General features: G+C 55.9%; 1 protein-coding gene across 7 annotated transcripts in view; it reads left to right on the forward strand.

The window, feature by feature from the left end:
* The window catches only part of TNRC18 (trinucleotide repeat containing 18), a 123,837-nt gene that overhangs the window by 35,277 nt on the left and 61,277 nt on the right, over positions 1–27,283 (forward strand). For 6 of the 7 annotated variants that reach the window (XM_073012840.1, XM_037995199.2, XM_037995200.2 and 3 more), the window contains 7 exons: positions 374–2,038; positions 13,341–13,443; positions 13,790–13,995; positions 14,358–14,504; positions 15,434–15,624; positions 17,324–17,753; positions 20,413–21,399. In XM_073012840.1, the coding sequence (XP_072868941.1) occupies positions 374–2,038; positions 13,341–13,443; positions 13,790–13,995; positions 14,358–14,504; positions 15,434–15,624; positions 17,324–17,753; positions 20,413–21,399 (3,729 nt within the window). The remainder of the gene's footprint in view (positions 1–373; positions 2,039–13,340; positions 13,444–13,789; positions 13,996–14,357; positions 14,505–15,433; positions 15,625–17,323; positions 17,754–20,412; positions 21,400–27,283) is intronic. The other variant, XM_008018781.3, reaches the window with a different exon arrangement.

Genomic DNA, 27,283 nt, shown 5'->3' on the forward strand with positions numbered 1-27,283 from the left:
TTTAGGAGGCTGAGACAGGTGGACCACCTGAGGTCAAGAGTTCAAGACCAGCCTGACGAACATGGTGAAACCCCGCCTGTATTAAAAATACAATAATTAGCCGTGCATGGTGGGGTGCGCCTGTAATCCCAGCCACTCGGGAGGCTGAGGCAGGAGAATCGCTTGAATCCAGGAGGCAGTGAGCCAAGATTGCGCCATTGCACTGCAGCCTGGGCGACAAGAGCGAGACTGTCTCAAAAAAACACAAAAAACCAAAAAAACAAAACACCGGGGGAGGCGTGGGTTGGCCCAGCTCCCTCTCAGGGGTCCCCCTCTGCCCAGGCAGGGGTGGGAGGTGGCGCTCGCTCACTGCCTGCTGTTCCCTTCTCTGCAGACGGCTTCTACCTGCCCACCGCGGGGGCTCCGGGCGCCCTGCACTCTCACGCGCCCTCGGCCCGGACCCCTGGCGGCGGCCACTCCTCGGGCCCCCCTGCAAAAGGCTCGTCGTCGCGGGACGGTCCAGCCAAGGAGCGGGCGGGCCGCGGCGGGGAGCCGCCTCTGCTGTTCGGCAAGAAGGACCCGCGCGCCCGGGGCGAGGAGGCCTCGGGGCCACGCGGCGTGGTGGACCTGACCCAGGAGGCGCGTGCGGAGGGCCGCCAGGACCGGGGGCCCCCGCGCCTGACTGAGCGCCTGTCGCCCTTCCTGACTGAGTCCAAGACCAAGAACGCGGCACTGCAGCCGTCGGTACTAACCATGTGCAACGGCGGCGCCGGGGACGCGGGGCTGCCCGCGCTGGTGGCCGAAGCGGGGCGCGGGGGTGCTAAGGAGGCCGCCCGGCAGGACGAGGGCGCGCGGCTGCTGCGGCGCACGGAGACCCTGCTACCCGGGCCGCGCCCCTGCCCCTCACCGCTGCCCCCGCCGCCTGCGCCCCCCAAGGGGCCTCCCGCACCCCCTGCGGCCACCCCGGCCGGTGTCTACACCGTCTTCCGCGAGCAGGGCCGTGAGCACCGCGTGGTGGCGCCCACCTTCGTGCCTTCCGTGGAGGTCTTCGACGAGCGCCCCGGGCCCATCCAGATCGCATCCCAGGCGCGTGATGCCCGGGCCCGCGAGCGTGAGGCTGGTAGACCGGGGGTCCTGCAGGCGCCCCCCGGCTCCCCGCGGCCTCTGGACCGGCCCGAGGGCCTGCGTGAGAAGAACTCGGTCATCCGCTCGCTCAAGCGGCCGTCGCCTGTGGATGCCCCCACGGTGCGGGCTGCACGCGCCTCCCCGGACCCCCGCACCTACCTGCCTGCGAAGGAGCTGCTCAAGCCCGAGGCGGACCCGAGGCCCTGCGAGCGTGCGCCCCGCGGCCCAGCCGGTCCTGCAGCCCAACAGGCCGCCAAGCTCTTCGGCCTGGAGCCCGCGCGCCCCCCGCCCACCGGCCCTGAGCACAAATGGAAACCCTTCGAGCTGGGCAACTTCGCCACCACGCAGATGGCCGTGCTGGCTGCGCAGCACCACCACAGCCGCGCCGAAGAGGAGGCTGCCGTGGTCGCTGCCTCCTCCTCGAAGAAGGCCTACCTGGACCCTGGGGCAGTGCTGCCCCGCTCAGCGGCCACCTGCGGCCGGCCTATCGCCGACATGCACTCTACAGCCCACGGGCCTGGAGAGGCCTCTGCCATGCAGAGCCTTATAAAGTACAGTGGCAGTTTCGCCCGGGAGGCTGTGGCCGTGCGCCCTGGTGGCTGTGGCAAGAAGAGCCCTTTTGGAGGTTTGGGCACCATGAAACCCGAGCCTGCGCCCACCTCTGCTGGTGCCCCCCGAGCCCAGGCCCGACTCCCACACTCCGGAGGCCCTGCAGCGGGTGGCAGCCGGCAGCTGAAGCGAGACCCGGAGAGGCCCGAGAGCGCCAAGGCTTTTGGGCGCGAGGGCTCTGGTGCCCAGGGTGAGGCAGAAGTGCGACACCCGCCCGTGGGCATTGCAGTGGCTGTGGCCCGGCAGAAGGACAGTGGTGGCAGTGGCCGGCTGGGGCCTGGGCTGGCAGACCAGGACCGCTCTCTGTCGCTGAGTAATGTCAAAGGTAGGTCCTGGGTCTCTACCCCAGCCCCTTCCTTTCCTTGTTCTGTGCTACCCCGACATTCCATTTCTCCATCTCCCTTCCCACCTTCCCTGGCACACCCTCACATCTCCCTGCCTTCCAGGCACCGTTTGTCCTTTCTCTCACTTGTGGGCTGTGGCCGCTCTTAGAAGTTTATTGGTTTTTCCTTTGTGCACATAGAAAAATGTGTAAAATACGGCCGGGTGCGGTGGCTTAAGCCTGTAATCCCAGCACTTTGGGAGGCCGAGACGGGCGGATCACGAGGCCAGGAGATCGAGACCATCCTAGCTAACACGGTGAAACCCCATCTCTACTAAAAAATACACACACAAAAAAAACTAGCCGGGCGAGGTGGCGGGCGCCTGTAGTCCCAGCTACTCGGGAGGCTGAGGCAGGAGAATGGCGCAAACCCGGGAGGCAGAGCTTGCAGTGAGCTGAGATCCAGCCACTGCACTCCAGTCTGGGCGACAGAGGGAGACTCCGTCTCAAAAAATAAAAAAATTAAAAAAAAAAAAAATGTGTAAAATACAGAAAAAGAGAACAAAGGAAAAGGGCCATTATATTTTCCCAATACCCTGAGTCTTTCTGTGTCTTCTCCTGAATTCATTTTACGGTGCAATGTGCTTCTACCTGCAGAGCCCCTGGTGCATGTAGGATCTTGGGCCTCTGTGCCCTTTCCCGTATGTTACCGTGTGGGTCCTTTCCCTTCGTTATTGCTAAGTCTTTATAAGTACAATTTTTTTTAATGGCCTTAAATGTTCTGTTGAGAGCATGTACCGTGGTTCCATTCTCCATTTCCTTGGTAGGCATTTTATTTGTTCCTTCTCCGATGTTTTCTGTTCGGAACGTTGCTTTCGGTCTGTGTGCATTGCACCTTCATGATATTTTTAGTCATTTCCTGAGAATAGATGGTCTTGGGAATAGACAAATAACAAACGTTCAATTTTAAGTCATCAAGGGACCTAACTGTGCCTTACTGATTCCAGTGGCCTCAGTACCTAGCCATCCTGGGCCCTGGCACGTAGTAGGTGTTTGATGGATGAGTGAATGAGTGTTTGAGGAACAGACAGAAACTGGGGTTCCGACATCCTCACGGTCTTGATACTTCGTACTTGAGTGACTTTTTAGGTAGAGAGTTTACGTGCCTGTAAGCGGTTTATGAGTCTCTGTTATATTTTGGATTCTTCAGAATTGTTTTATTTATTTATTTATTTTTGAAACAGTTTCGCTCTTGTTGCCCAGGCTGGAATCCAATGGCAGGATCTCAGCTCATGGCAACCTCCGCCTCCCAAGTTCAAGTGATTCTCCTGGCTCAGCCTCCCGAGTAGCTGGGATTACAGGCATGCGCCACCATGCTCGGCTCATTTTGTATTTTTAGTAGAGACGGTTTCTCCAAGTTGGTCAGGCTGGTCTCAAACTCCTGACCTCAGGTGACCCACCCATCTTGGCCTTCCAAAGTGCTGGGATTACAGGCATGAGCCACTGTGCCTGGCCTGTTTTATTTTTTAGTTTATAAATTATTATTTTGTCTTAGAGATAGGGTCTTGCTATGTCACACAGGCTGTAGTGCAGTGGTGCAATCATAGCTTAGTGTAGCCTTGACCTCCTGGGTTCAAGTGATCCTCCCGCCTCAGCCTCCCAAGTATCTGGGACCGCAGGTATGTGCCACCACACCTGACTAATTTTTTCTTTTTCTTTTTTTTTTTGGAGACAGAGTCTTGCACTGTTGCCCGCACTGGAGTACCGTGGTGCCATCTTGGCTCACTGCAATCTCCACCTCCTGGGTTCAAGCAATTCTGCCTCAATCTCCCCAGTAGCTGGGATTACAGGTGTGCATCACCACGCCTGGCTAATTTTTGTATTTTAAGTAGAGATGGGGTTTTGCCATGTTGGCCAGGCTGGTCTCAGACTCCTGACCTCAGGTGATCTGCCTGCCTTGGCCTCCCAAAGTGCTGGGATTACAGGCGCAAGCCACCGGACCCAGCCAATTTTTTCATTTTTTTGTAGAGACGGGGTCCTCTTGTGTTGCCCAGGCTGGTCTCGAACTCCTGGCCTCAAGTGTTCCTGCTCTGGCCTTCCAAATTGCTGGGCTTACTTACAGGGGTGGCCACCACTGTGCCCGACCACAACTTGAGTTTTTTTTTTTTTTAAACTGTTGCTGCCAGGCAGGCCTGGGTGACAGAATGAAACCCTATCTCAGGAAAAAATAAAACTAAAATTAAAAGAATAACAAGGTTGATAATTTCAGTAGGGGAGGATAGTGCATTTCTGTAAGTTTTGAGCGTTTCTGCAGAGCTTGGCTGACGGTCGAATTTCCTGTGTCCCTTCTTGTCTAGTTTGCTGTTGGGATTCCTCCTGGGATTTTGGGGGCAGTTCACATCTGAGGTGTGTTTGTTGGAACTCCTGACTTGGTCTGTCCGGAAGGTGGCCCACTGTTGAGCCCAGACCCCCGCCTGAGGCCGTGTTTAGCCTGCGTGGTGTGAGGTTGCAGGCTGGAGTAAGGGCCAGGGAAGTGATGTTCGGCTGCTTCTAGCTCGTGGGACTTCTTGACAGTCAGCCTCTGCCCCCAGCCCCCCGAGCCCAGCCCACGTCCCATGCTCACTTGCTGGGAGCTCACACCTGTCCCAGGGTCTCGGTCCTTGTTTGTGGCACCCACAGGACTCCTTTCCCTTCGTGTCCCAGACTCTACTACTGCAGGCTGCATAGGCATCATGGGTGCCTATCTTCTGGGGCTCCGTCCTTCCCCAGCCTGGCCTTCCAGGCCTACCTGGGCTTGGACCTTGGTCCATGGCAAGTGGCATGGCTGGGTCCTGTCACCACCACCTCCTACTTCCACTGTCTCGACCTTGTTTTCCCAGACAGCCCAGGAGGGCACAGGCCACCCTCGTCACCCCAATGTTCGTGTACACCGTGGCTGCAGAGGACCCTGTAGATGCCACTCTGTGTTCCCCTCCCAGAGTCCACCCCGACCTGCTACTCTGAGGATGGGAGTCTGGGCCTCTCTGGCTGAATCTCCTACTTGTGTTACCTTTTTTTTTTTTTGAGACGGAGTCTTGCTCTGTTACCCAGGCTGGAGTGCAAGTGGCACGATCTCAGCTCACTGCAACCTCCGCCTCCTGGGTTCAAGCGGTTCTTCTGCCTCAGCCTCCCGAGTAGCTGGGATTACAGGCACGTGCCACCACGCTTGGCTAATTTTTGTATTTTTTAGTAGAGACAGGGTTTCACCATGTTGGCCAGGCTGGTCTCAAACTCCTGACCTCAAGTAATCCGCCCGCCTCGGCCTCCCAAAGTGCTGGGATTACAGGCATGAGCCACCGCATCCGGCTTTTTTACTTTTTTGAAACAGAGTTTTGCTCTGTTGCCCAGGCTGGAGTGCAGTGGCACGATCTTGGCTCACTGCAACCTCTGCCTCTCGGGTGCAAGTGATTCTCTTGCCTAAGCCTCATGAGTAGCTGGGGTCACAGGCACCTGCCACCATGCCCAGCTAATTTTGTATTTTTAAAGTAGAGATGGGGTTTCACCATGTTGGTCAGGCTGGTCTCGAACTCCTAACCTCAAGGGATCTGCCCGCCTTGGCCTTCCGAAGTGCTGGGATTACAGGCGTGAGCCACTGCGCCCGGCCAGCTGTGTCACTTTCCCACCACCTTGACGCCTGCCCCAGCCGGTCCTGGGTATGTGATGCTGGACCTCCTGCCTGCAGCGCCCTTCCCACTTCCTGCACGGCCACGTCTCCTCATACTCTGTGCCTTCACCTCCCCGTGGAGCCACCTTGGACGGGGCCTGTCTCTGGCCGAGCTCCAGATGCTCCTGCCTTCTGGGGATGGCCCTGGAGTCTTTGGATTTTGAGTTGGGAGTTGGGGCTCTGTCAGGCTTGTCTTGGAATTCTCTTCATCCAGCAGGACTGGCTCAGTGAGCGATGCTCAGTGAGTGAGTGTTGACTGACTGAATGAGCACACGGTCCTGTGCGGAGCTCCTGGGAGCCAGGGAAGCCCCCCCTACACTCTGACCCTGGGGCTTTGCACGAGAATCGGCCTTATTCTGGGACAGAAGGAGGGAGGGGCCAATAGCCCTTGGATTGGAGGTGGCCAGCTTGGTGATAGAAAAGTCTCCTGCCCAGAGCTTTGGGGCTGGGGGGCCCTGGGAGGCAGGAGATCTCTTTGAGCCTTTCTCTGGAAGGATCCTCCTGTCGCATGGGGTGGCACCTTTGTTGGGGGCTCACGGTCAGTGGAGTCCATCTGAGATCCTAGAGTACCTGTCTGTGTTCAAGAGGCCGTGAGTGTGTGTGTGTGGAGGGGAGGGGGACAATGTGAATGTGAGAGAGGGAGGGAGGGTGTGCCAGAAGTTTGGGATGAGATGTTTGGGGATTTATCTGAAGCTGCCCTTCTCTGTTGGTGCTGATGTTTGAAAGTAGGTGACTGGTTGGGGGCCGGGCATGGTGGCTCACGCCTGTAATCCCAGCACTTCGGAAGGCCAAAGTAGGAGGATCACTTGAGCTTAGGAGTTTAAGGCCAGCCTGGGCAACCTAGCAAGACCTTGTCTCTACAAAAAATAAAATAAAAATAGTCTGGGCGTGGTGGCTCAAACCTGTAATCCCAGCACTTTGGGAGACCGAGGCAGGTGGATCACCCGAGGTCAGGAGTTTGAGATCAGCCTGGCTAATGTGGTAAAACCCCATCTCTACTAACTAAAAATACAAAATTACCCGAGCATGGTGGCACATACCTGTAATCCCAGCTATCTGAGAGGCTGAGGCAGGAGAATTGCTTGAACCCGGGAGGAGGAAGTTGCAGTGAGCTGAGATCGTGCCATTGCACTCCAGCCTGGGCAACAGAGCGAAACTCCACCTCAAAAAATGAAAAAATAAAAAATAAAAAAATCATCTGGATATGCTGGTGTATGCTGGTCTGTAGTCCCAGCTACTCAGGAGGCTGACGTGGGAGGATAGTTTGAGCCCGGGAGGTCAAGGCTGCACTGAACTATGCTTGTACCACTGCACTCCAGTCTGGGCAACAGAGTGAGACCCCGTCTCTAAAAGAACAAAAAAGTACGTGGCTGGATTCTTTCTGTCCTTAAAAAAAAATTCCATAAGAAGTGTCATTTCTCTCTGGGCAGCCCAGTCTGAATGCTGAGCAACTTTGAAAGGAGGGAGGAGAGAGACGCACTGGGGTGCCTGTGCCTGGGCAGTTCTCCCAGCTGAGGACAGTCAGGTTGTCACCCTGGTCTCCTGGGGTCTTGCCCCAGTCTCTCGCTTTTTGGAGCGAGCCCTCTGCCTCTGTCAATGGTTTTAAGTCCAGGCTCTGCCCTTTGTAGCTACGTAACCTTGAACAAGAGCCTTGAGCCCTCTCGGATCTGGGGGCAGCTCATCTGCTTGATGCTGGGTAGGCTGACGGGCACATAGTAGGCCTCTCTCTCATCTGCTCATAGTTAGGCATTAGGGTCTTAGAGTGCCCTGCCTGTGCAGGGGAGCCCTGGGTCCTCCTGTCCTCACATAGGATCTAGGTCTGGCCTTAGGCTGTCTTGGACCTTGAGATGGATGAAGGACAGGCATTACCTACATGTGTGAGCCCCACGCAGTCAGAGCTCCCACGCCCGAGACCCCAGGAACCCTGAGAGTCATCCTTGCCAGATGCAGCGACTCATGCCTGTAATTCCAGCTCTTTGGGAGGCCAAGGTGGGTAGATCGCTTGAGCTCAGGAGTTGGAGACTAGCGTGGGTAACACAGTGAAACCCCAGCTCTAAAAAAAAAATAAATAAAAGCCGGGCACGGTGGCTCACGCCTATAATCCCAGCACATTGGGAGGCTGAGGCGGGTGGACCACAAGGTCAGGAGTTCAAGACCAGCCTGGCCAAGATGGTGAAACCCCATCTCCACTAAAAATACCAAAAAAATTAGCTGGGCGTGGTGGTGGGTGCCTGTAATCGAAGCTACTTGGGAGGCTAAGGCAGAGAATTGCTTGAATCCGGGAGGTGGAGGTTGCAGTGAGCTGAGATCATGCCACTGCACTCCAGCCTGGGTGACAGAGTGAGACTCTATCTCAAAAAAATAATAATAATAAAAAAATAAAAATAAACGATCCGAGCATAGTGGCATGGCACCTGTAGTCCCAGCTACAGGGAGGCTGAGGCAGGGGAGGATCACTTGAGCCCAGCAGGTCGAGGCTGCAGTGAGATCGCACCACTGTGCTCCAACCTGGGTGACAGAGTAAGATCCTGTCCCCCAACCGCCCCCCAGAAAAGAAAGCAATCATTGCCATTGAGCCAGCAGCCTGTATGAACAGACAGCTCCATGAGGCCTCCTGTGAGGACGTGGACCTGTGCAGAGGAGGGGCTGTTACTCTCCCCGTTCACAGATGGGGAGACTGAGGCCTGCAGGGATGAGGCAAGGCTGAGTGGGGAACCCTGAGCTGAGTTTTGTCTCTCCCACCTCTTCACTGGCCCATCACCTCTAGGGTGGGACCAGGTCTGGGAGGGAGGGGCTGTGGGGATGTCCCCACCTCCAGCATCACAGGGGGTGGCTGGGGGTGCAGAGCCAGGTGTACGCCATGGTGTTGGTGACAAGCCTGCTGGGGCCTCTATCCCGTCACCGCCCCCCCCACCATCTACTTCCCCGGACCCCTGGAGAGCAACCCTAGCTGGAGCTGTTCAGAGAGAGGCCAGGAAGGGGTTGCCATGGGAACGGGGCCTCTGCGTGAGCCTCGGGCTCCTAATGGCTGCGGTGTGGGGCGTGTGACCTGTGATGGGGGTCGTTAGTGCTGCAGACTGGGGGGCTTTTGCTGCACGACACCCTCACCCCACCATGGGCCCTGGGGTGGGGCTGGGCCTCTGGGTGGCTTGCAGATAGGGGACAGCAGTGACGTGGCTAGACAGGGCCATGTGGCACTCCCTACATGGGGCTGTGTATGTTAGCGGTCAGCAGGGCCGACTTGGACGCTGATCCCAGCCATGACGCGTCCATGTTAGTCTTGTGACCTGGGCGTGTTTCTTTATCTCCCTGTGCCTCAGCTTCCTCATCTGGAAGATAGGGATGGGGGCTGGGATCTGCCTCCTGGGTTGATGGTGATTGAGTTCATGTGTGCAAAGTGGCCTGGTGCCCTGCTGGGCACAGGGACAGCCTTTGTTTATTTATCCACTTTATCTTATTTTTTATTTTTATTTTATTTTTATTTTATTTTATTTTATTTTATTTTATTTTATTTTATTTATTTGATGGAGTCTGGCTCTGTCGCCCAGGCTGGAGTGCAGTGGTGTGATCTTGGTTCACTGCAACGTCCGTCTCCCAGGTTCAAGCGATACTCCTGCCTCTTCTGAATATATATATATACTTCTGAATAGCTGGGATTACAGGCACCTGCCACCATGCCCAGCTAATTTTTGTATTTTTTTTTTTTTTTTTGAGACAGAGTCTTGCTCTGTTGTCCAGGCTGGAGTGCAGTGGCCGGATCTCAGCTCACTGCAAGCTCCGCCTCCCGAGTTTACGCCATTCTCCTGCCTCAGCCTCCCGAGTAGCTGGGACTACAGGCGCCCGCCACCACGCCCGACTAGTTTTTTGTATTTTTTAGTAGAGACGGGGTTTCACCGTGTTAGCCAGGATGGTCTCGATCTCCTGACCTTGTGATCCGCCTGTCTCAGCCTCCCAAAGTGCTGGGATTACAGGCTTGAGCCACCGCGCCCGGCCAATTTTTGTATTTTTAGTAGAGACAGGGTTTCACCATGTTAGCCACTCTGGTCTTGAACTTCTGACTTTGGGTGATCCGCCCACCTTGGCCTCTCAAAGTGCTGGGATTCCAGGTGTGAACCACCATGCCCGACCTGAGTTTACTTCTCTTTCTTTCAGTCTTTCCTTCTTTCTTTCCTTCTTTTTTTCTATTCTTTCTCTCTTTTTTTCTTTTTTTGGAGACAAGGTCTCACTCTGTCGCCCAGGTTGGAGTTCAGTGGTTCTGTCATGGCTCACTGCAGCCTTTAGAACACAGATAGTGTTCAATAAGCAGAATAGCTGTGTGGAATCAAGAGAAGCGTGATGGAGCAGAGGTGGTCAGGGGGGGCTTCCTGTAGGAGGTGGCACTTGAAGCTGAGCTCTGATGGTGGAGGTCCAGGTGGTGGGAATGGTGTGTGTGTGGCCCAGAGGTGGGGAAGGGACGAGTGTGACATGTGCAGAGAGGGTGGGGCACCCTTGAGAGGCCAGCCAGGTCCCCACTTGGCCCCGTGGGGTGACAGATGGGACCAGGATTAGAGCGGATGGGGGGGGCCACAGAGTGAGGAGGGTAGAGCAGGAGCCTGGCAGGGGTAGGGGACAGAGGGCTCACTATATCTCTTCAGAGGCCAACCACATTTGCAGGGAGCAGCCTGGGGCTGTGGCCCTTGAGGCCCTGAGGGGGGCAGGTGCTCTGAGAGGGAGCTGGCGAGTAGACTGGCTTCGGTGGCAGGTGGCGCCCGGGATGGAAGCCCCTGAGACCATTCGCAGTGACAGCCGGGACAGTCGGGGGCACAGAGGACTTGGGGCTGAGCCCAGGCTGCACGCTCCGTGCCCGCCTCTTCTGGGGGTACCGGGAGTGCCGTGTGCTCAAAATTTGTCCCAGACTCCAGGAGGAGCCAGGGGACATGAGGGTGGCCCCTTCAGGTGGCTGAGCCTCTGGGATTCTGTAAGCTGGAACGACTGTCTTCCCTGGGAGAAGGAAGCTTGAGCTCATGACCCGATTTCTCAGCACAGCTGTGGGACTCTGGGGTGGCCCTCTGTTGTCCCAGTGCTGCCCGAGACCTGTCACTGCCCTTCTGGGCCTCAGTTTCCCTGTGAGGTCCCCAGGCAGGGCCCCTTTCTGTCCTGACTAAGGGGTGCCTTGTGAGCTCAGGTTCTCCTTTGATACAGGAGCGACACTGATGTTGGAGGTCCAGGGGGGCCTGGAGGCCCATGTCCAGCCGCCCTCATCGACATGCCCCTCCCGGTGCCGGGCTGCTCAGCTGTCCCTCCATACACTCGGTCCTGCAGGCGTCTGGGCCGGCATGACTGTGCCCCTCTCTGGGTTCCTTTCTTCTGCTTCTGGGACTGGTGGATTCCCACCTTCCTCCTGGCTAATTTTTTATGTTTTTGTAGAGGTGGGGACTCACTGTGTTCCCCAGGTTGGTCTCAAACTCCTGGACTCCAGTGATCCTGCCACCTCGGCCTCCCAAAGTGCTGGGATTACAGGTGTGAGCCATTCTGCTGGGCCTGGGGCACTGCTCATTAGGAGCTCCCGGTATTTGGGGGTGTGGGAAGGGAGAGATGAGAGGAGAAGCTTGATTCCAAGGCTCCTCACCCATTAGGGTCATGGCTGTGGAGCCGCTGTAGACCCCAGCGAGGGCAGCTGGGTGGGGACCTTGTCTCCAGCAGAAGGATAGTGTCTCTGTGATGGGGGCTGAGCCCCTGACACTGCTGCTGGTGGTGCTGGACTGGGCCCTTGGGGGTGGCTGATGGCCGGTATCTGCCCGCAGTAGCCCTGGGTAGGAGGACCTAGCTCCCAGCCCACCCCTCTTCCTGGCAGCCCTGGGAAGGCCGGCCCCAAGGGGAGTATCAACCATGCCTCAGCCTGTGCGAGTGGCACCTGGGAGCCGACGGGCAGGTTTCCGAGCTGCACACCTGGTGGCGTCTGCCGTGGTGCTCAGCTTCCTCCCGTGCCCTCGCCTGTCCTGTGTGTCCTATCTCTGGCTCATGGTGTTAAACACTCAAAGAGGGGCCAGGGCAGGGTGGCAGGGACGAGGAGGGACCGAGAGGGACAGACGGGGCTCCTGCCACTCCACCGCTCCCCGTCCCCTCTCCTCTGGTGACCATCCATGTGCCAGGCCTGGGACTCAGGAGCTGGCCATGGGGAGGGACAGGGATGGGTGAGCCTGGTGGCATCTCCCACTCTGGGGGCCAAGGCCACCCCCTCCACCCAAGTGGATAATGTTCTTTGGGTTTACTTTTCTGTCTTAATTATTTTCTCTTTAGAGTCTGGGTCTCGCTCTGTCACCCAGGCTGGAGTGAAGTGGTGCAATCATGATAGGGAATCGCTGCAGCCTCGACTTCCTAGGCACAAGTGATCCTCCCACCTCAGCTTCCTGAGTAGCTGGGACTACTGGTGCATGCCACTATGCCTGTCTAAATTTTTATTTGGGTTTTTTTTTTTCTTTTTGAGATGGAGTATCGTTTTGTCTGTCGTCCAGGCTAGAGTGCACTGGTGCAATCTCGGCTCACTGCAACCTCTGCCTCCTGGGTTCAAATGATTCTCCTGCCTCAGCCTCCTGAGTAGCTGGGATTGCAGGGCGCACACCACTACATCTGGCTAATTTTTGTATTTTTTTAGTAGAGATGGGATTTCGCCATGTTGGCTAGGCTGGTCTCGAACTCCTGACCTCAGGTGATCTGCACCCCCCTTGGCCTCCCAAAGTGCTGGGATTACAGGCGTGAACCACCTTTCGTGGCTAGCCATGTGTATTTAAACTGTCTTGGGACACACAGGCCTGCATGGTTGGGACCACAGCCTGGCTTAATGTGACCCAGGTCTGGCTAGTTTTTGGGTTGTGGTTTTTTTTCCATTTGGACTCTGCCCTATCCTCACCAAACCCCAGCTCAGAATCTGCTTTCCCATCATTAAAACAGCATTAGCGGCTGGGCGCGGTGCCTGTAATCCAGCACTTTGGGAGGCCAAGGTGGGTGGATCATGAGGTCAGGAGATCGAGACCATCCTGGATAACACGGTGAAACCCCGTCTCTACTAAAAATATTTTAAAAATTAGCCGGGCGTGGTGGTGGGCGCCTGTAGTCCCAGCTACTTGGGAGGCTGAGGCAGGAGAATGGTGTGAACCGGGGGGCGGAGCTTGCAGTGAGCCGAGATCGTGCCACTTTACTCCAGCCTGGGCGACAGAGCAAGACTCCCTCTCAAGTAAAAAAAAAATAAAAGTAAAATAGCATTAGCAAGTGCACCTAGCCTCAGGTTTCACTGTTATGTGACAGGTTTTATGACATTTTCTTATAATATCCATGGCTGTTGGTCTAATTATTGCCACGGTTGCCTGTCTAGGGGACATAGGCCTTTTGGATGGGGGATGACAGAAGGGATGGATGATTCCTGGCCCTGAGAAACCCCGATTGGGGTTTGGGGGAGCTTGGTGTGTCATAAGGAAAGGTGTTGGGGTGAAGGCACTGCACAGATGGCTGTGCAGGACCGTTGGGGCTCTGGGGGGCCCAGGGAGGGGTGAGGGCAGTGGGACCTGTGGGTCTGGGGTGGGCTGGGTGCTGGCTTGGGGCTCACTTCCGCCTGTCCCCCCGCAGGACACGGCCGAGCAGATGAGGACTGTGTGGACGACCGGGCCAGACACCGGGAGGAACGGCTGCTCGGGGCGCGGCTGGACCGGGATCAGGAGAAGCTGCTCAGGTGAGGGCATTGGGGGAGACTGAGGGTCTGGGGGGTGTCTGGGAGCTCCTGGAGGTGAGGGGCAGCTGGATGACCCCAGGTGGGCTTTGCCCCTTGACCCACGGATGCTGTGGTACTGAGAGCGGGAGCTGCTCTGATCCTCAGCACTGGGCCAGCCCTGCCCAGGCCAGATGACCCCGCGACCCCTTCCAGTGAGTCTGGAAGGCCCTGGGAGGCCCTTCAGTTCCGAGCAGTGGTTGTCCTGACTCACGGCCTGGTGGCGAACAGTTCCTTGGGGCAACCCCCTTCTCCCTCTCGTCCCCTGGGCTGTCCGAGCTGTCGCTGACACCTGTGATCCTCCTTCCAGAGAGAGTAAGGAGCTGGCTGACCTGGCCCGTCTGCACCCTACCAGCTGTGCTCCTAACGGCCTGAACCCCAACCTCATGGTGACGGGGGGCCCGGCGCTGGCGGGCTCGGGTCGCTGGTCTGCCGACCCCGCAGCCCACCTGGCCACGCACCCCTGGTTACCCCGCTCGGGCAGCACATCCATGTGGCTCGCTGGACACCCCTACGGTGAGTGTGGGGCGCAGGGACTCTCCCCTTCTCTGAGGGAGGGGTGGGAGGGGGCGGGGGCAGGACAAGAGCTCAGGGCTGACTCCTGCCTGCCGTTTCCTGGGGGTCCTGGGCCTGGCCTCCACTTTTGTCCGAAGAAGGAATGATAATGGCTTCTGCCTCATGGGGCCCCTCTGCCATGCCTGTTTGGGGCAGATGACCAATGCGGGTGGCTCTTTGAGGTTCTTTGCAGCCAGTGAACACCCCTGTCCCTTGGCTTCTCCACTGGAGGCCCCAGAAGGTTCAGGACTTGGGAGATGGTGCTGGGCTGGGGCCGCCTGGGGTCCCCCAGCACTGACTCAGGCCTGGGCCTCTCCTCCTAGGCTTGGGCCCCCCATCTCTGCACCAGGGCATGGCCCCAGCGTTCCCACCCGGCCTTGGAGGCTCCCTGCCATCGGCCTACCAGTTTGTCAGGGACCCCCAGTCGGGCCAGCTGGTGGTCATTCCCAGCGATCACCTGCCTCACTTTGGTAAGTGGACCCTCCAGGTGGCCACCGTGGGCCAGGCTGGCTGTGCCCAGCGAGATGGGCTCTGATGCCAAGGGCCTCCCGCTGAGGGGTGGCGGCCGGCAGATCCGGGGTTTGGGGAGGCGGACCGGGGTTCAGAGAGAACATCTGTTGCCAGCGTTATAAAGCCTTGGGGTCTTTGTTGCATGAGCTCCTGCCCAGAAACTCCGCAAAGAGAAGCAAGACAGGCAGCCCTGGGTGGGAGCTGGGATTCCCCTTACCTGGCGCCACCGTCTCCTCGAATCCACCTCGAAGACTGCTGGAGGCCGGGCGTGGTGGCCCAAGCCTGTAATCCCAGCACTTTGGGAGGCCGAGACGGGCAGATCACGAGGTCAGGAGATCGAGACTATCCTGGCTAACACGGTGAAACCCCGTCTCTACTAAAAAATACAAAAAAACTAGCCGGGCGAGGTGGCAGGCGCCTGTAGTCCCAGCTACTCGGGAGACTGAGGCAGGAGAATGGCGTGAACCCGGGAGGCAGAGCTTGCAGTGAGCTGAGATCCGGCCACTGCACTCCAGCCTGGGCAACAGAGCGAGACTCCGTCTCAAAAAAAAAAAAAAAAGACGATCACTGGGAGGGGCGGGAGAAGGTGTTCCCTGGGTCCTCACAGTGGCCCTCTTACATGTCTGCATGCTGACCTGCTCTGGTTGTCAGGCTGTGGGGACATCCCATCCTGGGTGTGGACAGGGCTGTGTTCCCGGGCGTGGGGTGCATATGTGGCCTATGGAGGACAGGACAAGCTTCCTGCCCCTAGGGAGCAGCCAGGGGCCCTGCAGAGCCCAGCTCCCCGCTATGTGGGTGGCCCCTCTCTGGCCTCGGCTTCCCCTCTGTAAATGGGCATGGTGGTGCAGCATCAGGCCGCAGGTGCAGCACGCTGTCTGTGTCCCCGCAGCGGAGCTGATGGAGCGGGCCACCGTGCCACCCCTCTGGCCCGCCCTGTACCCGCCAGGCCGCAGCCCTCTGCACCATGCACAGCAGCTGCAGCTCTTCTCGCAGCAGCACTTCCTGCGGCAGCAGGAGTTCCTGTACCTGCAGCAGCAGGCGGCCCAGGCCTTGGAACTGCAGAGGAGCGCCCAGCTGGTGGTGAGTCGGGGAGGATGAGGCGCAGCTCCCTCTGGGGGTCCCATGGGTGATGAGGCAGATGAGTCAGCCAGCAGAAACTCCAGACAGTTACAGGGAGGGAGAAAACAGCAGAGGGGCAGGTGGTCAGGGAGGGCTTCCTGGTGGAGGCAGCACTGGAACAGAGACCTGGAACCATCTGTGGAAAAGCTCTCCAGGCAGAGGGAGCTGTGAACATTGGTAGGTGGAGCCGGGAAGGGCAGGGTGTAGGAACAAGGGGGAAACCAAGGCAGAGAGGTGGCCCTGGGGACTGGGGAAGGGTGATTGGATGCTGAAGGAGTCCAGTGGGCTCCCGCTGTTGCCTGAGCCCAGCCTGGCCTCTTCTCTCTAGGTGGCCTCTTGGAGAGGCACAAGGAGGCCTGGCCAGCTGTCTCTTGATGGCATGGTCCCATAAGATAGGGTACAGGAGGAGTCTGCTCTGGAGGAGTCGGCCCAGGTGGTACATACAGCAAGGAGCTCTCAGAGCCTGAGCCCCAGTTCTGAATCTTAGCTCTGCCAGGCCTGGCTGTGGGCTCACGGGGAAGTACCTTTACTTCTCTGGGCTTCAAGTTTCCTCTCCTAGAAACAGAGGCTAGCATTGTGTAGTCGTTGGGTTGCTAAATGTAACTGTTTAGTAGTCGGGAGAGTGACCTGTCTTAGAGCGCTTCATCCTGGTGTTTTTTGTTCGTTTGTATAGTTTTTTTGAAGCGGAGTCTTGCTCTGTCGCCCAGGCTGGAGTGCAGTGGTGCGATCTCGGGTCACTGCAACCTCCACCTCCTGGGTTCAAACGATTCTCCTGCCTTAGCTTCCTGAGTAGCTGGAATTACAGGCGCACGCCGTCTTGCATGGCTAATTTTTTTTTTTTTTTTTTTTTGAGATGGAGTTTCGCTCTTGTTGCCCAGGCTGGAGTGCAGTGGCGTGATCTCGGCTCACCGCACCCTCCGCCTCCCGGGTTCAAGCGATTGTCCTGCCTCAGCCTCCAAGTAGCTGGGATTACAGGCATGCGCCACCATGCCCGGCTAATTTTTGTATTTTTAGTAGAGACGGGTTTCACCATGTTGGTCAGGCTGGTCTCAAACTTCTGACTTCAGGTGATCCACCCGCCTTGGCCTCCCAAAGTGCTGGGATTACGGGTGTGAGCCACCACGCCTGGCCCTCCAGCGTGTTTTGTGTATTGACTGACCGGCCCAGGTAGGCACTGGTGGTCACGGAGCCGACTCCGTCCCATTTCCTCATCAAAGACATTCGTGGGCTCCTCCTGCCCGCTTTGGGGCATTGTGAGACCGTAAAATGATGATACAGTGAAGCAGAAAGGTTGAGCAGGTAGTGAGCGCTCTGTGAAGGCATCTGTCCCAGTGTCATCGAGGGGTGGCCCCCCTGCCCTGACTGTGAGGGTCCCTGCAGGGCCGAGGTCCTGGTGGAGGTCCCCCATCAGCCCTGGTCCAAAGGGGCCCACCAGAGCTTTTCACCCCCACCCCTGCCTTTTGGGGTTCTGCATGGAATGCTATGCTTGTGACACATGGACTGGGATGGAATGTCCTCCGTCTCCAGCCTGGGAGGGGGTGGGCAGCCTGGACCCCAGGCCCTGCATGAGGTTCTCCTCGGGCTGGGGGACAGGGCAGGTGCGGGGGTGTGGGGCAGGGAACTCGTGCCGTGCTGACCCTGCCTGCCGGCCCCTCCCTAGCAGGAGCGGTTGAAGGCGCAGGAGCACCGGGCGGAGATGGAAGAGAAGGGGAGCAAGCGGGGCTTGGAGGCTGCGGGCAAGGCTGGCCTGGCCACTGCTGGCCCCGGGCTGCTGCCGCGGAAGCCCCCCGGCCTGACCGCCGGCCCCGCGGGCACCTATGGCAAGGCTGTGAGCCCGCCACCATCACCCCGCGCATCCCCTGTGGCTGCCCTGAAGGCCAAGGTCATCCAGAAGCTGGAGGATGTGTCCAAGCCACCCGCCTATGCCTACCCCGCCACCCCCAGCTCCCACCCCACCAGCCCGCCGCCCGCCTCCCCGCCACCCACCCCAGGTATCACCCGCAAGGAGGAGGCTCCCGAGAATGTGGTCGAGAAGAAAGACTTGGAGTTGGAGAAGGAAGCCCCCAGCCCCTTCCAGGCCCTTTTCTCAGGTAGGATGCAGCCGAGACCCTCAGCGTCTCACTCTGGCCCTGGCGCGGTAAAACTGCCCACCCATCTCTTCATTGACCCATTCGGTCGTTCATTCATTCCAACTCCACGGAGCACCTCCTGCGTACCAGACCCGCCGCCAGACACTGAGACGAACCCAGGAGCCCACAGTCACATCAGCCTCTCCCCGGCCCCTTCTCAGCAGTAGTGTCAGGGAAATGGGCGTAATATTAGAAACTGCTTCAGGACGAGTTGTTCTGAGCTTTCAACCGAGCCACACCTGTCGCATACTCAGTATGCAGTCAGCGCTAAGTTCTACCTTGGTGATGATGGTCCAGGGACGCCCGTTCCGTGGGTCGCACGCACACATCCACTCTTCCCGTCTTCTGCATCAGGTGGCATTGCAGCAGGTGGCTTTGGGGGCTGGGACTGTGTTCTTCCTTCCTGGGGGGTGTTAGGCATGTGAGCGCGTGCTTGGGAGGACTTTGGTTCAAATTCAGATTCTGGCACCAAGGCTGGGTGAGCTCGGGCCAGTGGTGGCAGTTACTGAGCTTGGCCTGGCGCCTGTCTCTCCTTTGTCAGTTTCCTTTTGTGTGCCTCCAGCTGCTGGGCTGGGAGTGGTGCAGAGAATCAGGGGCACACAGCCCTACTCTCAGGGAGATTATACCTGGGGACAGAACTGGGTTGCTAGTCCTTTTTCTTTTTTTGAGATGGGATCCTCACTGTGTCGCGCAAGCTTGTACTACAGTGGTACAATCACAGCTCACTGCAGCCTTGAACATCTGGGCTCAAGTGATCCTCCTGCCTCTGCCTCCCAAGCAGCTGGGACCATAAGCACGCATCACTGGACTTGGCTATTTATTTATTTTTATTGATTGATTTATTTTTGAGACTGAGTTTCACTCTTGTTGCCCAGGCTGGAGTGCAGTGGTATGATCTCGGCTCACTGCAACCTCCGCTTCCCAGGTTCAAATGATTCTCCTGCCTCAGCCTCCCTCGTAGCTGGGATTATAGGCATGTGCCACCACACCCGGCTAATTTTGTATTTTTAGTAGAGACGGGGTTTCTCCATGTTGGTCAGGCTGGTCTCGAACTCTCGATCTCAGGTAATCCACCCACCTTGGCCTCTCAAAGTGCTGGGATTACAGGTGTGAGCCACCACGCCCGGCCAATTTATTTTTTATATTCATACAGATGTGTCTTGCTTTGTTGCCAAGGCTGATCTTGATCTCCTGGGCTCAAGCAATCCTCCTACCCTGGCCTCCCGAAGTGCTGGGATTGTAGGCTTGAGCCACTGCAGCTAGCCCTGCTGTTGTATTTTGTTTTGAGATAGGGTCTCACTCTGTCACCCAGTCTGAAGCGCAGTGGTGCCATCATAACTCGCTGCAGCCTTGATCTCGCAGGCTCAAGTGATCTTTCCACCTTTGCCTCCCAAGTAGCTGGGATTACAGGGGTGCACCACCATGACCAGCTAATTTTTCTTTGTAGAGATGGAGTCTTGCAGGCCAGGCACAGTGGCTCACTCCTATAATCCCAGCACTTTGGGAGGCTGAGGCGGGTGGATCACCTGAGTTTAGGAGTTTAAGACTAGCCTGGCCAACATGGTGAATCCCTGTCTCTACTAAAAATATAAAAAATTAGCTGGGCACGGCCGGGCGCAGCGGCTCACGCCTATAATCCCAGCACTTTGGGAGGCCAAGGCGGGCAGATCATGAGGTCAGGAGATGGAGACCATCTTGGCTAACATGGTGAAACCCCATCTCTACTAAAAATACCAAAAAAAAAAAAAAAAAATTTAGCCAGGTATGGTGGCAGGTGCCTGCAGTCCCAGCTACTCGGGAGGCTGAGACAGGAGAAGGGCGTGAACCCAGGAGGCGGAGCTTGCAGTAAGCTGAGATCATGCCACTGTACTCCAGCCAGCCTGGGTGACAGAGCGAGACTCCATCTAAAAAAAAAATTGGCCAGGCATGGTGGCTCATGCTCATGCCTGTAGTCCTAGCTGCTCATGCGGCTGAGGCAGGAGAATCGCTTGAATCCAAGAGGCACAGGTTGCAGTGAGCCGAGATGGCGCCATTGCATTCCAGCCTGGGCGACAAGAGTGAAATTCCATCTTAAAAAAAAAAAAAGGCCTTGGGTCTCACTTTTGCCCAGACTGGTCTTGAACTTCTGAACTCAAGCAATCATCCCACTTTAGCCTCCTAAAGTGCTGGGATTACAGGCGTGGCCCACCACACCTGGCCTTGCTGTTAACGTTTTGAACAACTGCTTTAATGGGGTGGAGCAGCAGGTTCGTGGGGAGTGGAGGCCAGACCACACAAGGTGGGTGAAGGCAGTTGTAGGCCTTTGCAGACCTCATGAAGTGTTTGCTTCTGCTCTAGCCTTGTGCTGGGTGCGGAGTGGGAAAGGGACGAGAGAAACAACTGTGGTTCTCTGCCTTCAAGACCACAAGACCCTGGGGACAGGAAGGTGGCTGATTTTTCACTGTGGGGCCGCTGCATGGCCCTGGGGTCTCTGAGATCCCACCTAGAACAGGTCCCAGCCCTGCAGCTGGGTGAGCAGAGAGCAGCTGTGTCCCGCGTCTCCGGGGTGGTGGGCGGTGTCAATGGGGACATGGGATATGAGATCCTAGGGCTCCCATGCTGACCCCTGTGTTCTTGGCAGATATCCCGCCCAGGTACCCGTTCCAAGCCCTGCCACCACACTACGGGAGGCCCTACCCTTTCCTGCTGCAGCCCACGGCAGCCGCCGACGCGGATGGCCTGGCCCCCGACGTGCCGCTCCCGGCTGATGGGCCCGAGCGCCTGGCACTCTCACCCGAAGACAAGCCCATCCGCTTGTCGCCCTCCAAGATCACAGAGCCGCTGCGGGAGGGCCCGGAGGAAGAACCGCTGGCTGAGCGGGAGGTGAAGGCAGAGGTGGAGGACATGGACGAGGGCCCCACAGAACTGCCGCCTCTGGAGTCGCCACTGCCACTGCCCGCCGCGGAAGCCATGGCTACCCCCAGCCCTACAGGGGGTTGTGGAGGTGGCCTGTTGGAGGCCCAGGCGCTGAGTGCCACTGGGCAGAGCTGCGCAGAGCCCTCCGAGTGCCCAGACTTTGTGGAGGGGCCTGAACCACGGGTGGATTCCCCAGGCCGGACAGAACCCTGCACTGCCGCCCTGGACCTGGGGGTGCAGCTGACACCCGAGACGCTGGTGGAGGCCAAGGAGGAGCCGGTGGAGGTGCCTGTGGCGGTGCCCGTGGTGGAGGCAGTGCCCGAGGAAGGCCTGGCGCAAGTGGTGCCAAGCGAGTCCCAGCCCACCCTAGAAATGTCAGACTGTGACGTGCCCATCGGGGAGGGACAGTGCCCGAGCCTGGAGCCCCAAGAGGCCGTGCCTGTGCCTGGCAGCACCTGCTACCTGGAAGAGGCAAGCTCTGACCAGTTCCTGCCCAGTCTAGAGGACCCACTGGCTGGCATGAACGCCCTGGCGGCGGCTGCGGAGCTGCCCCAGGCCAGGCCTCTGCCCTCCCCGGGTGCTGCTGGAGCCCAAGCCTTGGAGAAGCTGGAAGCAGCCGAGAGCCTTGTCTTGGAGCAGAGCTTCCTGCACGGCATCACCCTGCTGAGTGAGATCGCAGAGCTGGAGCTGGAGAGGAGGAGCCAGGAGATAGGTGAGAGGGGGCGCAACCTCTGAGTTCTGCAGATTTGTGAATTTTATTTTTGTGGTGACGGGGTCTTGCTATGTTGCCCAGACTGGAGTGCAGTGGCCCAGTCTTAGCTGTCTGCAGCCTCAAACTCCTGGGCTCAAGCGATCTTCCCTCCCCAGCCTCCCAAGTAGCTTGGGCTACAGGCATCCACCACCCTGCCCAGCTAACTTTTTTAAAAGATCTTTTTTTTTTTTTTTTTTTTTAGAGATGGGGTCTTGCTCTGTTGCCCAGTCTGGTCTCAAACTCCTGGACTCAAGCGATTTTTGCCCGCCTCGACCTCCCACAGTACTGGGTTTATCGGTGTGAGCTGCTGTGCCCGACCCCGTAAACATTTTTTAATAAGATTTTTAAATTATGAAAAACTGGGAATGTGGTTTATTCATATTCATTTTTTAAAACAATTGTGGTAAGATACACATAACAAAATGTTCCATCTCGAGCATTTTTAAGCGTCCTGTTGAGTGGCATGTTAAGTGTGTTTGCACTGTGTAGCCGGCCTGTGGGTTTTCTGGTAGCGAAATTTCGCATTCTATCAATGGTGTGTTTTAGCAGGATTTCTTGGGTTGCAAGGAACAGACACTCTTATTTAAATTGGTTTAGGCAGGAGAGAATTAATTGGCTCTTGGAACTGAAGTCCAGCAGTAATTAGGTAATTTCAGGTATGGCTGGATCTAGGTGTTCAAGCCAAGAAACCAAGTTTCTCTTCTCCTACACAGGACCTAGTCTCTCTCTCTCTGTCCCTGTCTCCTTCCCCCTTGCTGTTTGACTTTACTCTCTGTTGGCCTCATTCAAGGCCGACTTACTGTCCCTTAACCGTCTTCATTGGGTTGGGGGGCATGGTCTGTCAATTCCTCCCAGATCCCTGGGCCTGCTCAGCAGCCTCACAAAAGACGCCACCTCTTTCTTGCTAGCTTTGGCAAAAACACTGAGATTCACTCTTGTAGGCTGACTGCGGTTCATGCTTTTTTTTTTTCTGAGACAGTCTCCCTCTGTCACCCAGGCTGGTGTGCAGTGGCATCATCTCGGCTCACTGCAGCCTCCGCCCTCCCGGGTTCAAGTGATTCTCCTACTTCAGCCTCCTGAGTACCTGGGATTACAGGCACGCACCACCATACCTGGCTATCTTTTTGTATTTTTAGTGGAGATGGGGTTTTACCATGTTGGCCAGGCTGGTCTTGAACTCCTGACCTTTAGTGATCCACCCGCCTTGGCCACCCAAAGTGCTGGGATTACAGGCGTGAGCCACCATGCCCGACCATTTTACTTAAAATGTTCTTTTTTTTTTTTTTTTTGAGACAGAGTTTCACTCTTTTTGCCCAGGCTGGAGTGTAATGGCGCAATCTCGGCTCACTGCAACCTCCGCCTCCCGGGTTCAAGCGATTCTCCTGCCTCAGCCTCCCGAGTAGCTGGGATTACAGGCATGTGCCACCACCCCGGCTAATTTTGTATTTTTAGTAGAGACGGGGTTTCTCCATGTTGGTCAGTCTGGTCTTGAACTTCTGACCTCAGGTGATCCACCTGCCTTGGCCTCCCAAAGTGCTGGGATTACAAGCGTGAGCCACCGCGCCCGGCTAAAATGTTCTTTATTAAACAGTTTTCAAAGTTGTGGGTTTAAATTAATTTTTTTTTTTTTTTTTTTTTTTTTTTTTTACAAAAAATAGAGGTGGGGTTTCGCCGTGTTGGCCAGGCTGGTCGTGAACCCCTGACCTCAAGTGATTTTCCCACCTTGGCCTCCCAAATTGCTGGGATTACAAGCATGAGCTGCCAGCTTAAAGCTGTGGTTTAAAAAAAAAATCATTGTTTTAGGGACTGCCCAATTTTCTGCCTGGTGGTGGCCCTGGCCCTCGATGACCCAGTCTTAGATGGTCAGGCATTTTCGTTTGCTTTAAAACAAAGTTTATTTATTTATTTTTTTCTGTTGCAAATAACGTGATGGTTATCCTTGAAGAAAAAAAATCTTTGTCCATATCTCTGAATTGCCTTGGATTATATGCCCAGAGGTAGAACTGTTGGGTCCAAACAAGGCCACATTTTTCAAGGCTTTCTGATTGTCATGGTCAGATGACCCTCAAGGAAGCCTGGAGAAGCCACGCTCCCATTGGCCTGTGTGAGCAACGCCCCTTCCCCACTGGGGGGCCGTTGTCCTAATTCCCCACTGGGTGGCCGTTGTCCTAAAGTTCATTGCTGCTTTTCTCTCACTAAAATAGTTCAATAGAAACTTTTTTTTTTGGTAGAAGAAAATCAAAATTCCCTTGGTCGGCTGGGTGTGGTGACTCACGCCTGTAATCCCAGCATTTTGGGAGGCCGAGGCGGGCAGATCATCTGAAGTCAGGAGTTCAAGACCAGCCTGTCCAACATGGTGAAACCCCTGTCTCTACTAAAAATACAAAAATTAGCCGGGCATGGTGGCGGGCACCTGTAGTCCCAGGTCCTCGGAAGGCTGAGGCAGTAAAATCACTTGAACCTGGGAGGCAGAGGTTGCAGTGAGCCGAGATCGCGCCACTGCACTCCAGCCTGCGCAACAAGAGTGGAACTCCATCTCAAAAAAAAAAAAAAAAATTCCCTTGGTCTTCCTACCTGGTACTGGGTGTGTGTGTGTGTGTGTGTGTGTGTGTGTGTGTGTGTGTTTGTTTTGTTTTTTTTAAAATTTTTTCTGGGACAGAATCTCGCTCTGTTGCCCAGGCTGGAGTGCAGTGGTGTGATCTCGGCTCACTGCAACCTCTGCCTACTGGGTTCAGGTGATTCTCCTGCCTCAGCCTCCCAAGTAGCTGGGATTACAGGCGCATGCCACCATGTCCAGCTAATTTTTGTATTTTTAGTAGAGATGGGGTTTTGCCATGTTGGCTGTGCTGGTCTTGAACTCCTGGCCTCAAGTGATCTGCCCACCTCGGCCGCCCGAAGTGCTGGGATCACAAGTGTGGTCACTGCACCCAGCCCAGAATTCTCCACCCTAGTAGGACACCAGCCTTACGGAATTAAGACCCACTGTCATGACTTGAACTTGACCACCTCTGCAAAAGCCCTGTCTCCCACAGAGGTCACCTTCTGAGGTTCCGGGGCGGTTAGGACTCTTACATATTAAATTAGTGGGGAAGTGACTGAACCCCTCACTGCTGGCCTTGAGGCCCTTGTCTGATCAGTTAAGAGCTTCGGGAAAACAGGTTTGTGGGAGGGTGAAGGAGGTGACACAGTTGTACCTTGGTCCCCTCCTGGAGAACAGAGCAGTCCTCCATCCTTACCTGACATTGTAGACTCTTACGTCTCGCAGGAACTTCAGGCGGGGGTAGCTGGCGCAGAGGCATCACTGTGGGGTGGGCGAGACGGTTTCAATCTAACATCAGCCTTTGGGAGCTGATCAGGTTTGCGGCTTTGTGGCCTCCTTCTTATATCCCTAAAGATATAAGAAGAGCAGCTGGGCGCAGAGGCTCACGCCTGGAATCCTAGCACTTTGGGAGGCCAAGGCAGGTGGATCACTTGAGGTCAGGAGTACGAGACCAGCCTGGCTGACATGGCGAAACCCTGTCTCTACTAAAAATAAAATTAGCTGGGCGTGGTGACACACACCTGTAGTCCCAGCTACTCGGGAGGCTGAGGCAGGAGAATTGCTCGAACCCAGGAAGCGGAGGTTGCAGTGAGCCGAGATTGTCACTGCACTCCAGCTTGGGCAACAGAGTGAGATGACAGAGTGAGATGACAGTAAGATTCCATCTCAAAAAAAAAAAAAAAAAAAAAAGATACAAGAAGAGCAAAACAAGTATTCTCAACTAGGGGTGAGAATGGGGGTGAGAATTGCCTAGGGGACATTGGCAACCGCAGTTTTGGTTGTCACAGCTTGGGGGGAGCACTACTGCCATCTAGTGGGTAAAGGCAGGGACTCAGCAAGACACCCTACAGTGAAGGCAGAGGACAGCCCTCAGCAGGGATGCGAATGAATAGTGAAATGTGAATGGTGCCAAGCAAGAGAAGCTCCCCCCTCAGCAGCATCATTAGTCATGCCTGTCTGTGGAACTTTGCCAATAGAGAATATGGTTCTCGGCTCACCACAGTCTTCCCGCCTCTCGGGTTCAAGCGATTCTCCTGCCTCAGCCTCCTGAGTAGCTAGCACTACAGGCATGGGCCACCATGCCCGGCTAATTTTTTGTATTTTTAGTAGAGATGGGGTTTCTCCATGTTGGTCAGGCTGGTCTTGAACTCCTGACCTCAGGTGATCCGCCCACCTCGGCCTCCCAAAGTGCTGGGATTACAGGTATGAGCCTCCGCGCCTGGCCAAAAATTGATATTTTAGATCACAAAGAAAATGTCAGCTGGGCATGGTGGCTCACGTTTGTAATCCCAGCACTTTGGGAGGCTGAGGCAGAAGGACTGCTTGTGCCCAGGAGTTTAAGACCCGCCCGGGCAACATGGCGAGACCTCGTCTGCATTAAAAAAAATGAAATGTCAGTTAAAAAATTGTAATAGGACTCATTTAAATTTGGTGGAGACCAAAGCAAGATCTCTGTGGTTGAAGCACCCTTTCTGGAGGGTTGGGGGAGTATTTATCAGAGAGAGAGAGAACTGCACACACCTGGTCATATTCATCACATTGGTGAGGCTTTTCCTACCACATGTGTCCCAGCTATGTGCCCATGTGCTCCTATTACAAAAAGACAGGAGGCCGGACACAGTGGCTCACGCCTGTAATCTCAGCACTTTGGGAGACTGAGGTGGGAGGATCAGTTGAGCCCAGGAGTTCGAGACCAGCCTGGGCAACGTAGCAAGACCCCATCTCTACAAAAAATACAAAAACTAGCCGGGTGTGATGGCATGTGCCTGTCGTCCCAGCTACTCAGGAGGCTGAGGCAGAGTGATTGCTTGAGCCTGGGAGCTTGAGGCTGTGGTGATGTGTGATGGTGAACTCCAGCCTGGGGCACAGAGTTGAGACCCTATCTTTTAAAAAAAAAAAAAAAGATAGGGAAGAACCTAAATGCCATGAATGGGAGACGACTGACTTGGATGAATCAAAACTCATCAGTTCAAGAGGGTTCTAGGCTGCTCCTCTGCCCCGCCCCCCGCATGATTCTGCGTAAGCTCCTTCTTTGCACGTTTGACCATTTAAAATTGCTGACATTCTAGTGTTTTTGACCTTTAGAGATAGCAATTTTATAAGGTTCAAGCTGATAATAATGAGGTAAATGTTTGCTTTGTGCTGAGAAAAGACATTAAGCAGAAAAAAAGCAAAGCGTGATACAGTGTTGAGTTTTTTTTCTTTTTTTTTTTTCCTGAGACAGTCTCCCTCTGTCGCCCAGGCTGGAGTGCAGTGGGGCTATCATGGCTCCCCGAAACCTCTGCCTCCAGGGTTCAAGCGATTCTCGTGCCTCAGCCTCCCAAGCAGCTGGGATTACAAGTGGTCACCACCGCATCCAGCTAATTTTTGTATTTTTAGCAGCGGAGTGGTTTTACCATGTTGGCCAGACTGGTCTCAAACTCCTGGCCTCAAGCCGTCCACCCACCTCGGCCTTCCAGAAGTGCTGGGATTACAGGCATGAGCCACCGTGCCCAGCCTGAGATTTGTGTTGGTGTGTGTTTGTGTGTGTGTGTGTGTACGTTTTTTCTTTGAGACAGGCTTGCTGTGTTGCCTGGGCTGGAGTGCAGATGTGATCATGGCTCACTGCAGTCTCACCTTCCTGGGTTCAAGTGATCTTCTTGCCTCAGCCTCCCGAGTAGCTGGGACTGCAGGCACCCAGTTTACATTTATGTATATATTTATTTGGAGCCGGGGTCTCACTCTGTTGCCCAGGTTGGAGTGGCTGAATCTCAGCTCACTGCAACTTCTGCCTCCTGAGTTTAAGCAGTTATGCTTCAACCCCCG

This window comes from Chlorocebus sabaeus, chromosome 28, assembly GCF_047675955.1.
Source record: "Chlorocebus sabaeus isolate Y175 chromosome 28, mChlSab1.0.hap1, whole genome shotgun sequence".
In the NCBI taxonomy this organism is placed as follows: domain Eukaryota; kingdom Metazoa; phylum Chordata; class Mammalia; order Primates; family Cercopithecidae; genus Chlorocebus; species Chlorocebus sabaeus.